Here is a 12,456-nt window from a genome sequence, read left to right on the forward strand (position 1 = left end):
CTGACTGAATTCTCAGTCTACACGGTTTATCAGTTCTGTAACATGTTTTTGAATAATACTTTGAATAGTTTCCAAACATCTTCCGCTTGTTATAATTTTCGCCATTTTAAATTCTTCCTTAGAGTTTTTCATGATGCTTGTTGTCGCTTGCTGAAATCCCAATTTTGCTTTTATTCCTAAGACGGGCTTATACTCTTGAAAAGAAAGGTTTGAATTGGAATGTCAATAGTGAGGGTTGTGGAGATGGTGAATGGAGGCGACATGTCGTTAGCACACTGCCTTCCCGGCCATTACTGCCGGTTTTTGCCGTTGTATTCCATACTTTCCCCTGGAGTTATTCTTCGGGTGTCGTCAAGGAGAATACTTGGCAGAGGGGGCGGGACGTGGGTTGTCCATTTGACAGACGATTTATGATGTCAGACCAGATTTTTCGAGAAATGGTGAGAGGAGACAGAGAAAAGAAAGATGCAGAGGTACTACATTAACTTACCAGAGGCCGTAAATGGAGGGAATGGTGAGCGCCATGATGGTTGAGAGGACGCCCACCACCAGTATGGAGACCCGCATCACCCAGATGATCTCCATCTCGGAGGCCTGTAACACAAGCAAGCCTCGCTCACCATCGGATTTTCACTCTGCACAAGTTCGATCTTTTTCGGCGACTCATTTTCAATGGCCTCTCAAAGTACACCAAAAAGAATTTATGCATTTCGTTGCAATATAACCCGAAAGTAAGCGTAGCTCAGTAGAAGAAAAAATATTTTTCAAACGCATACCAAAGGAACGCAAATTGGATTTTGTGATTAATGATATTAGTGAGCCACCTTCTTCTAAGAATGTAGTGGCTCAAGATTTGTGTCTGATTAGCAGAGGCACTGCTTCCCTTTCATTTCTCAGTGGTTTACCCTTGTCCGGAAGCCAAAAGCCCCAAGTGAGGCAACTGTAAGTAGACTCGAAAAACTGTTTGAGCACAGGAACCTGGTTTGCATACATTTTCCGTTACACAATGCAGCGAGAGATAAATCCTCTAATGTGGGCGGAACATCACTAGCTACAAATAACTGAGAGTGCTAAAGGTTACATTATTCCGAACCATAAGATGGGAGAAGGGTGGTTTTTACAATGAACGTAACAGAAGCCATTCACGTATTTCATTTTTTTAACGAATAACGAATAGTGTTGCTGACACTGACTGTCGCATTCGTCCAGTATATTCAAATAAACCATTATTTCATCGAGATGCGTCGAATGTCGTACAAATGATAGCCACAATTCCCCTAAACCTAGTTTCTAAATGTATGAAGCTCTACAGCACACTTAGTATCAAAAAACTGGACAGGGCACATTTATCAAAAAAAATGAAACGAGTAAATTAGTTTACACAGAGGTAATACGAGTTTTGTATGCATCAGTCATCGATAAAGATCACATCGCAAAGGAAATGTTTCTGTATGCTTTAGCCATTTCAGTACCATGCTGTGTTATCACTTTAAATTTTATTGTAATGAGTTTTCGCGCTTGTTTCACAAAAAGTGCTGGACTAAGGTTAAAATTCAGTTACTCAGTGCCCTCCTAAAATGAAGTTCCCAGAGGGTCCGCACAGAAGTAGATGGTCATTACAAGTAAAGATTTAAATCCACAACAGAATTATAAATATACCAAGTTTTAAGTTCTTCAGATATTTAAACATAAAACTTATCTGCGTAACTATAGCATTACATGCTTTTTGTAGCTTGAACAATAATCATGCAAGCGCTTCAGAATGAAGGGGAATATATCATTTCAAGCTATTTCTATACGCCGTTGGGCTTGATTTCAGGCCCTGTTCTTTCCCGTAGTTTATCATTTTTTTCTTCCAGTGTCTTGTTTGCTTACGGCGAAAAACTACATCTAATCCTGAACTCACTTAATCTGATGAAATGACAGTAATTTCATGTAGTCCACAGCGAATTTATCATGTTTTGAAACAAACAGACCCTGAAGAAAAAACAGTGGTACCCGCATTACTAGAAAGCTAATGGAATGATGTGAAATTTCTGGGCATAGCGGGATCAAAGGTTAATTGATTGGTTGGTTGACTTGAGGCAGGGGACCGAACAGCGAGGTCATCGGTCCCAGAGATGAAAGGAAAAGGTGTGATGACAAATAGTTCAGGATGTTTGTATTAAAATCTGGCCAAGACGTTGTATTTTGTTACTACACTTAGTTATCTTTTGAAGAGACTAGTGGTGTGTAAATGAGAAAAGACATGCATGTATGTTCGAAGGAACATTGCATCAAACTTCACAGACACCTCCAAATACAGACACCGCATTAATGTAATACACTGAAATAGGTACATATTAAGGTACCAATTATCGCAATATTTTTACCTGCACCCCTAACATGCTGACTGTCATATACAGAGTAAGTTCTGATTTCGATCTCGTCTGCTCCATAGTAAATTCATTGTTTAACCACTTTTGTGTTACGTCGGTTAACAATGACTTCAGTTTGTAACGCCGGAAATGCATATCCTCCTATTTCCATCTATTGTACTATAATTTTTTCTTATTTTTGTTACCTGAATATATAACATTTCTGTGTCTTCGTATATTGTAATTGTTTTACTATTTGTATGTATATATTTATGCATTTATGTCAATGTATAATTGGTTTGTTTCGTAAATATTATTTGTATTTTTACGCTGGGTCTTGCCTAGGGAAAACTGCTATCGAACGATTACATCGATAGGTCGAGTGAAGAATCAAAGTGTGTAGGATCTTTGGTAGTGTTAACTCTGCCGCGTGGAGCGCGGGCAGAGCGGTGGGAGTCTGGCTGGGGTAGCGAGTGGAGCAGGTGTGTTGTGTGACGCTCCCGCGAGTTGCCGCGCTTTCGGGGTTTGGCAGCATGTAATTGCGCTCGACTCGCGATGATAGTTTCTGACATGGTGTCGCGGACGGGAAGCATTAGCTGGCGCACATCAAGAGCCCGTTTCGCCTGGTGACCGTGTCGAGAAGAAGGCGCGCCAACATCCAGCTTCTGCAACAGCGACGGCCGACAATGAGTGACTGTCGCCACCTCCTCGATCGACGGCTTCAAACCTTCAATCAACCAACAAGGAAGACTAAAAGCACGTAAAGTTTCAATACTGTATGGCAGACCTCAGCTTTTCAAATTGTTCCATTTGCCTCGCAAAATTACAGCAACTTAGCATGAACCTTTGTTGCTCATTGTCCCAATTGCATTGCCAAGCAGGGTCCCTTCCTTTTCCGAAATGAACCCGAGTGTCATTGAAATTCAAACGCCAGCATAATTCCATTTCACTGCTTTAATTTCAAAGTTCAATTTAAGTATTCATAGCTGGCTACAATAGTTAGATTACACAAGCACAAATTAAGAGTGCGAGTTTTGTTACCGTATTTTAGCTTACCTGTGACTGCAGCTCAGCTTGGTACGTACTAAATTTTACTATTGTTAATTGTTCTGAATCGTTTAATTCAAGTTCAAAGTTAAATCTCTTCTTTCTAAATTGCGTAGATTCAAGTAGCTTTAGAAATGATTGTTGAGGTAGTCCAAGACTAACTGTATTTCGATGTGCTTCAGAAAGAAAGCTCACTATTAACTTCAGTCAATAAATTAACTTTCGATTTTCCGGTTTCATTAATTCTTTTGCTAAATTAAGTGTAGCGAAATTTATTACTTCTGATAAACTTTCAGTTTTCACATTACACGTGTCAACCTTCAGTTGCCACACTTCTAGTGCTAATTATATGTGTAATAACCTTTCTTTTTCAGTTATTATAGTAATTGTCCATAGGACTGGCGACCGTAATTTCCCCCAAATCTCAAATATCTAATTACCGCTAGTTGATTGTTAACGTAACGGCCGCACATTTACTTTCTTTATTAACTTTATCCCTATTTCAAAATTAATTTCCACCAGTTTCACTTGCATTTTTCCTTTCATTTAGATGTAACCCTTTCCTCCCTCTTTACCGACAGGTTAACTTCAGTGACGATTGCTTTTCCAAAATTCCCATTAGGTACACGCGGTTTCATTTTTCACTGTCATTAAGGTCGATAAGAGAGGGGGAGGTTACAAGTTCCCTGCTTGAGTTGAGAGTGAAACGTCTCTCATCAATTCTCTTCCCCGGCCACGCCTCCTCTTCACGTTATTATGAATCAGCAAATCTACACCAAAGAAGTGAGAGCTAGATGAAAAAAGTAAACCAAAAAAATGTTCAAAGAGGAAGACCGCCAGTTCCATAAGTAACACTTTTTTAGATACAGTGCTGCGATGAGAACTCAGCAGAGGCAAGTGCTCGCAGCCTGACTCGAAGTTGCCTGGTTGAGTGGCAGACTTATTGCATGCGAAGCTGAAGCGTAGTACCTTTCTATTTCTTTAGCAAAAGTATCTGCTTGCTTAAACTACACCATTAAGTGCCTCAATTATCAGACTGTTTTTCAAAGAACTCTTAAAATCTGTTCTCTGGAAAATGGACTGTCCCTTAATTTTGAGAACACATTATATACAGTTCCGTTCGAGGAAGAGAGCCATGCCAACAACTGACGGAGCGCTTGAACAGCAGCCAGTAAACCAGGAAGCATGTTTCAAATCTTTGGGTGCACATATTGATGAAAACTTGAGCTCGAAGAAGCATATTACTGAGGGTGCTCAAATATTTAAGTTCAGCTACTTTCATATTCAACATAATTGTTGGTTTTGGAAATAAACGAATGAACCTCCTGACATATTTTGTATAATAGTATTCAGAATGGCTTATGGAAGAATTTCCTGCGGTAGCACACCACTTAGAAGACACTGATTGCTCAAAAGCGAGCAGTAATAATACTGCTCGTGTGTGGTGTTCACAAAGTCATATTTTTGTTTTTTGAGTGCAGTTGCATGAAGAGGACTGAAAGAATTACTTCATTAACAATAGAAAAAAATTTAAGTAAATCTTTCAAACTGACTCATTCGATGTCACTTTCATAAAAAATTATTCGGTAGATCTATGGAAAATGCAACTAATTCACAAGAAATACGTACGCGCTGCCTGAAGATAAGCTTATAAACATTCCTGGCGAACATCGAGGACGCTGACAGCACGCTGGAGTCAGCCGAAGACATGACAGCCGCAGAGACAGCGCCCAGCCCGAAGAAGGACACGTAGTCGGGGGTAAGGTACTGCAGCACCATCGGCAGGATCATCGACGTCTCGTCCTCCGTCAGCGGCCACGGCCCGTGGTACGCCGTCTCGTTCCACGCTGCAACGTACCAGAGAGTGGGCCGACTGCTGATGTGGCTGGTTTGCATGAGGAGCTTAAAACTAGGGTCGAGCACGGGGCGGCTTCAGACGGCCCAACCTGTGTATCGTCCAGGCCAGCCCGTCTCACGTAGTACAGCCCACTGTGCATAGCCCCCGGGCGTTACACACACACACACACACACACACACACACACACACACACACACAGGCGCCCGAGCACGCGCGCGCGCGCGCGCGCGCACACACACACACACATTCAGAAATAGTTCAGCACCACCCGTTTGTTCCGAATTTCATGGCACACGCACGAATATTTATTTCCACTGCTTCCAGATCACTAATTCGAAGTAACAAACGTTTATGGGACGACAACTTCGTCTGTTTCCCAAGGGGAATACTTCCCAGCATTCCTAGGTCAAGTGAATATACGGTGAAACTTCCTCTTGCTCAAATGCAGCCTTGAATCCGCCGTGGCATAATATCTACGAGATAATCAAGGCATCCCTGGTCCAAATTGTTCCGTTCTGCAATGTCGATTCTGGATAAGTCGCCCTGAGAACATGGTCGACGTCCACGTTCAAAAACAGTTCATTTCTGTCGACCCCGGCAGAATCTCGTCCCTGTACCATAAACTAGTGAGACTTCGTTCAACAACCACGATAGATGGACGGTGGTCCATGTAATGCCACCCTAGAAACCCGCTCCATCACCTTGTTGCAGACATGGGGCATAGGGTCGGAGGCGTTCGATACTACCGGGTTGTCACCAAACACGTTGTTTGCGATTATCAGGGTACAAACAAATCAGCCGGCCGAAGTGGCCGTGCGGTTAAAGGCGCTGCAGTCTGGAACCGCAAGACCGCTACGGTCGCAGGTTCGAACCCTGCCTCGGGCATGGATGTTTGTAATGTCCTTAGGTTAGTTAGGTTTAACTAGTTCTAAGTTCTAGGGGACTAATGACCTCAGCAGTTGAGTCCCATAGTGCTCAGAGCCATTTGAACCATTTGAACCAAACAAATCAGTTTCGTCCGTTAACAACTTCCAGTGCCTATCCAGGAGCCTCTATTTTGGATGGTTGTTTGGCCTTCTGTAAGAAAGTCCATTAGGCTGTGGTATGTGACTTACAGCTCACCATCATGAAATCTTCTCCTAACTGTCCGATGTGATACATAACGTCCTGCAGCCACTTCGAACACTGAATTCAGTTCTGGTCCATTCAGCCCACTTTTTTCACTAAAAATTTGTAGATATCAATCGTTTTGTGCACCTGTCGATCGTTTTCGGTCTGTCCGATGTGAGTCCTCAACGTTACATTTCAGTTGGAACCGATTGCACGTCGCGCCACATCACTGTGACACCGCTATAGAAATCGGGCGAATTTCCTGCTTGACAAGCCTTCGGCGCGTAGCGTGATGATGCAGATCCGATTACTGTTCGCGATTGTCATTCGTGACATGATGAAATTTCACTCTACTGTTCCAAAGACGTCTCTAATGCGTCCCTACAGGCTCTTTACTTTCAACTGAAGTCACTCAATCTATTCAAGTTCGGCGCTCTACGCGTAACTATGTACGTTTATAAACAACGTCAGGGGTGATTTGCCGATCGGTACATGAACAATAACAATAGTAACACAAGAGCTTAACATGTAGGGTGATGCATAACTTCTGTTGACGTGTGTAGATAGCCTGCCATCCTGTCGTCTCGCCAGCTTTTTTGCGCTGTGCTGCTGTCTGATCATAGATCCACCGCTCCAGCTTGCTGTCTGTGCTGCGGCGCTCCTTCCGACAGTCTGAAAAATCCTGAAACTTAAGGGCAGTAACTCTGAGGTCTTGTACTCCTTGATGCCTAATATGCTTCGGTGCATTCGTGCATTGCGACTATAATTGAAACCTCCCTACTAGAAAGTAATGTCCTTAATTTCGACAACAATCGCCTGATTTTTAATATAGCTACATCTACTCCATATCTGTAATCCGCAAGCCACCCTACGGTGTGTGACAGTAGCTACATTGTCTACAGCTGTTACTTCCCCCTTTTTCCTGTTGCATTCGTAAATCCTTCAGGTGAAGAACGACTGCTGGAAAGCCTCCGTGTGGACTGCAAACTATCTAATTTTACCTTAGTGACATTTTCACGAGATATATGCAGGACGAAGCAAGGTATTAGTTGAGTCTTTTAGAGACATACGCTGTCTGTACTTTAACAGTAAACCAGACAGTGATACAAAACATCAGTCCTGTAGCGTCTGCCATTGGAGTTGACTGAGAAACTGTGTGGCTCTTTCGAACTCTTTTTATGAATCTGTAACGAAACGCTCTGCTCTTCTTTGCTTCCTTTATCAATCATACCCGGTACAATTCCCGGAATGACGAACAATATTCAAATATTAGTCGAACAAGGGTTTTATAAGCTGCCTTCTTTGTAGATGGGCTGCATTTCCTGCGTTTTCCGATGAAACTCAGTGTGAAGTGTATCTTACCTGCTATTACTTCTATGCGGTAATTTTTCTTTTAATCGCTCCTTACGCATATTACAACATGTTTTATGGGAATACTGAGTCTTTCTTCCTGTTTGTACGCAGTACGAAACATTTGCTTATGTTGACGGTCAGTTGCCTATCCCTACGCGATGTTTTGATCCTCTGCAGCCGGCCGGTGTGGCCGTGCGGTTCTAGGCGCTTCAGTCTGGAACCGCGTGACCGCTACGGTCGCAGGTTCGAATCCTGCCTCGGGCATGGATGTGTGTGATGCCCTTAGTTTAGTTAGGTTTAAGTAGTTCTAAGTTCTAGGGGACGGATGACCACAGATGTTAAGTCCCATAGCGCTCTGAGCCATTTGAACCATTTGATCCTCTGCTTGTTTTCCTGCATTTCGCTTTAACTTTCGAGCATTTAGATTTCTCTAAATGTTCAAATTTGTGTGAATTCCCAAGGGACCAAACTGCTGAGGTCATCGGATTCTAGACTTATACATTACTTAAACTAACTTAATTTATGCTAAGAACAACACTCACACACCCATGCCCGAGGGAGGACTCGAACCTCCGGCGGAAGTAGACTTCTCTGTATACAACATTAGCATCAGCGAAAGGTCTCATAGGGCTTCATTCAATAGGTCGTTTATATGTATTGTGAAAGGTAATGACCCTACAGCATTCCACTGCTGCAGCTCAATATTCCTTTTTCACCACTGAAGACCTCTCTCTATTGAGAATGACACACTGTGCTGCATCTGAGCAGAATCTCTTCAGTTCACTTAGTTCGTCTGGTATTTCGTACTGTCGTATTTTGTTCACAGGCATCTATACGTAACTGTGTCGAAAGGCTTCCAAAATGGCGAGGTACGAGGCATTCACCTAGCGCCGATTTTTACTGTTTTTGATTCTCGCGGACGGACAGAGCAAGGTGGGTTTCAAAGGTGATGTTTTCGGAATCCGTCTTGATGCCTATTGTGCAGTTTTTCTACGTCTTTCTGATGTTCGTGCGATAATTTAAAGCAAGAACTACAGGGCGAGCTTCCTCAGTAAAACATATTTCGAGAAAGGCGTCTCGTATTTCGGCCTTCTCTGTGTCGTCCTCCGTTTCGATTCCATTATGGCGTCAAAGTGCCTAAACTAATAGCCTCAATTCGCTTACGATTTAACATAACAACAAAACTTCTTAGATCTTTCAGGAAATTAAGAAGTTATCAAAGACATACTGCAACTGTTACTGCTGTTACATGCTCTCTTATGATCATGAAAATATCTATGAGGATACTGTAATTGGTTTTAGTTTGTTTTCAAAACGGTATAAGCTGGCGCTATAGTGAAACATGGCAGCACAAACATTCATTAAAACTGCTTCCCATCTGTACCTACATATTGAAATGCGTCAGTCAAATGGTGCATTGGCACTTTTCAAGCATCATTGCATTGATTCAGTTTATTGTAATCCGTATCGTGTGTCTAACAACTCATGAATACCTGATGCTGATAATTATGAGTGATATCGGTGACTGCAAAAATAAAGGCGCTAACACATGTTTTAATTTCTCTCTATCTGTGTAGTTAATCGCACGTCCCATGTTTGTTGTGTTTTACGGATCTTGGATGGACCACCAGCAGAAGGGAGCAGGAGCCTCTGGCGGCCAGCTCCTTCAGCACCCTGGGGAGAACAGACGATCTAAAGACGAGGCTGCTTGGAGCTGGGGTCAGCGACCCGGGCACTGACCGCCACGCAGCAGTTTACGGGGTCCCCTACTGCAGGGCTTCATTTCGGCCAGAACGCACCGGAATGGCGTTCCGGCACCCCCGCTCCCCAAGGACTTTTTCTTTTTCTTTAACTCACTGTAACAAGTCGAAACAGGAGATTTAAAGTAGCACAAGCGTATCACATCGCAATGCAATTTGCCGCTGCGCCGGCACCAGTGGACGTGACAATGGGTGAGCAGCGTGAGGCGATTTGCAGAGGCGTGGGGCGAGGTACTTGTCTCAATTAGAAAAGAATAACGCTAGAAGTGTTTCAACATGAGCATCTGTATAATGTCAATTCACAAAAATTTTGTTTCTTATTTGTCGTAATTTATGCCGCAACAGCTGATCAACTGGGCGCGCGGCACACGGAATTAAAGTTTCGTGAAGTCGTGTTACCGGGATTTTCGATTTCAAAGGTGGTGCTTATTTGTAATAATGAATATGAAATTAAATCAGTCCAGTTGCATTACAACTGAATCAGTAGAAGACAAATGATACTGACAGCATTTGCTTCACATCTGACTCCTCGTCTGCTGTCACATCGTGCTTTGTTTTTACTAACTCTTCGGGAAGTCGGAATTGTAAGTGACTCCAGTGGGCTAGGAATATCTCTATCGTCGTTCATCATTAAAAAGCTTTATTAATTAATACTGGACACACGGTCATCGATCAGCTACAATGGAACTGTTCGTACAATGCGGCTAGCAACAGTTGGAAACATGCTCATAGTCACGAACATTACCAGTTTGTGCCGATTTGCATCGAGCAGGACTAGAAAGTAAAGTGACTTTGCTACAGGGACAGACGGTAGCACCTGTTGCTACATTAAATCTTATGTTTTTTGTTATGATTATAACGAATTATGTTCAAAAACCTTATTTCGGTACATTACTTTGTAAAAAACTTAGAAATTAAGCACTGCCGTATTGTTCACTGTGTCGCCAGAAAGGCGAGTGCGGTCAGTCGTTGGGCGACGAAAAAGGACGTCCGAGGACTGGGAATTTGGAACTTGGTTTTCTCAAAATTTTATAAGTGAAAAGCAGCTGATTGAATACCTCGTAAAATATTTTCTAAGTGAGGCAGTGGATTGCTGTTTTAAAAAATATCGTTGGCCTGTTGCTGGCGAAGCCCTGTCATTGGTGAGGTATCTTTTGTGTGGGTTTTGTGCAGAGAGCAGAGGAAATAGAATTTCTGGGACACTCTGGATATAGGTGCGGAAGAGGACACACGGGTTTCCGTTACGTGCAGAAGCAGATTCTCTGGATCAGGACGCGGAGAGAGAGACTCTGACTTTGGAGGCGCGGTAAAAGACAGACTTGAATTTTTGAGGGTCAGTCCATCACACTGTGGTTGATGAATGGTGGCTGTCAGCACGCCCAGCCTTATGTAGAACTCAGTTCTCCAACTCTCCCACCACGGTGAGAATATCTGGCAGCACAGGCTATCCGGGAAGGAGAGCAAGCTTCTCATCCATCACCGAGCAGGGTTTATCATTTGGATGTGGATTCTGTAAGTCTTTCTGGCGTGATCAGGGCAATCACTGCATACTCATCTGCTGTTCTGATTCTTCGAGAATGACCTGTTGAGAAAATGATCAGTACCATCTCTCTTGCTCCTTGCAGGCATTGCCAAACCAACCAAACTCTGTTTTACGTTGGTTCCAGTGCTTGTAATTGGTAGTTACTTTTATTAATCAAGTTTATGTGTAATTATTACTTTGTCCTTTACGTATGTGATCGCAAGGAGTATTTGTAATAAATTGGGATCAAACTGGGCGAAAGCTTTTTTATTCAGTAGTTAAGTGACCCCCTCGTAATTAGCAAACCTATAACGCGTTTTGTAAGAACCGCCCGTGTGAGGGTGATTCTATTCATATAGTTCAATCTCTTGCAAGTCAGTTTTATTTCCGTATCTCAGTTCACGGAGCGTGATCTGTCTCTTGGTCGAACCTACCAGTTCAGATAATTATAACAGCCAGAAGGCTTGTTAGTTCGGTTGTCGTCTTACAGTTATAATAATGAAGGAAAGAGCTGAAACCAGCAACGTACATGTGTTTACTTATATCCCTTTTCAGATGTGACTCGTAGACGTACGTTCAAGCAGCAGGCCATGTAAAAACTTCTTGTCATGAGCCTGGTGCACATACATCCAAAACATGGTGCACTCACCATCATGTTCCAGTTTCAGCTGGTTCCTAAATTTCTCCAAACGAATACGTGAAGTTTGGAAGGTAGGAGACGAGGTAGTGGCGGTAGTAAAGCTGTGAGGATGGGGCGTGAGTCGTGATTGGATAGCTCAGATGGTGGAGCACTTGCCCGCGAAAGGCAAAGGTCCCGATTTCGAGTCTCGGTGCGGTACACAGTTTTAATCTACCAGCAAGTTTAAATGTTCACATCAAATAAATTCCTACTTACGGAAAGTTATTCCAGGTGTAGCAAGTGGTGTGTGCTGCTGCCTTATGAACATGCAGATGACTGACAAATATAGTGAAGCACCCAGAAGGGAGGAAGAAACGAAACTAAACTTCATGGGTTGTGAGGGCATGTAAGTCATTTCAAAGACAACGAAATCGAGTCACATTTACAAATAACTCGTACGTATGAGCCCTCTCATCTGTATGACGTTGCACACCCTCTTTACTTTGATTGATGCTTTAGTTCGGTTGGAAAGAGTCTCGAAATGCCATTGTATCCGCTCCTGACGCAACCTCGCCTACAATATTTGTAACTAGTCCTTGATATCTTGGATTGTGGCACTGGCACGAAGATGAAGTTCGAGCTGATCTCACACATATTCTGTCAGGGACAGTTGAGCAGGTGTGCTACTTGGTGGAACTGATCTGGGGTACTTTCTGGGCACGAGAGCGCCTCACCATCAAGCAGACAACCCATGGAGATATTTGCTACATATGGAAGAGCATTTCTTTGAAAAAATGGCGCCATACGATGTTAGCTGAGAGAAAAGACAA

The 12,456-nt window shown here is 43.0% G+C and overlaps 1 protein-coding gene across 1 annotated transcript in view; it reads right to left on the reverse strand.

The window, feature by feature from the left end:
• The window catches only part of LOC124606767 (high-affinity choline transporter 1), a 360,300-nt gene that overhangs the window by 36,947 nt on the left and 310,897 nt on the right, over positions 1-12,456 (reverse strand). The window contains exons 9-10 of the mRNA XM_047138825.1: positions 5,034-5,251; positions 491-594 (exon numbers count right to left, since the gene is read on the reverse strand). Coding sequence (XP_046994781.1) covers positions 491-594; positions 5,034-5,251 — 322 coding nt within the window. The remainder of the gene's footprint in view (positions 1-490; positions 595-5,033; positions 5,252-12,456) is intronic.

Source organism: Schistocerca americana, chromosome 1 (genome assembly GCF_021461395.2).
Source record: "Schistocerca americana isolate TAMUIC-IGC-003095 chromosome 1, iqSchAmer2.1, whole genome shotgun sequence".
In the NCBI taxonomy this organism is placed as follows: Eukaryota; Metazoa; Arthropoda; class Insecta; order Orthoptera; family Acrididae; genus Schistocerca; species Schistocerca americana.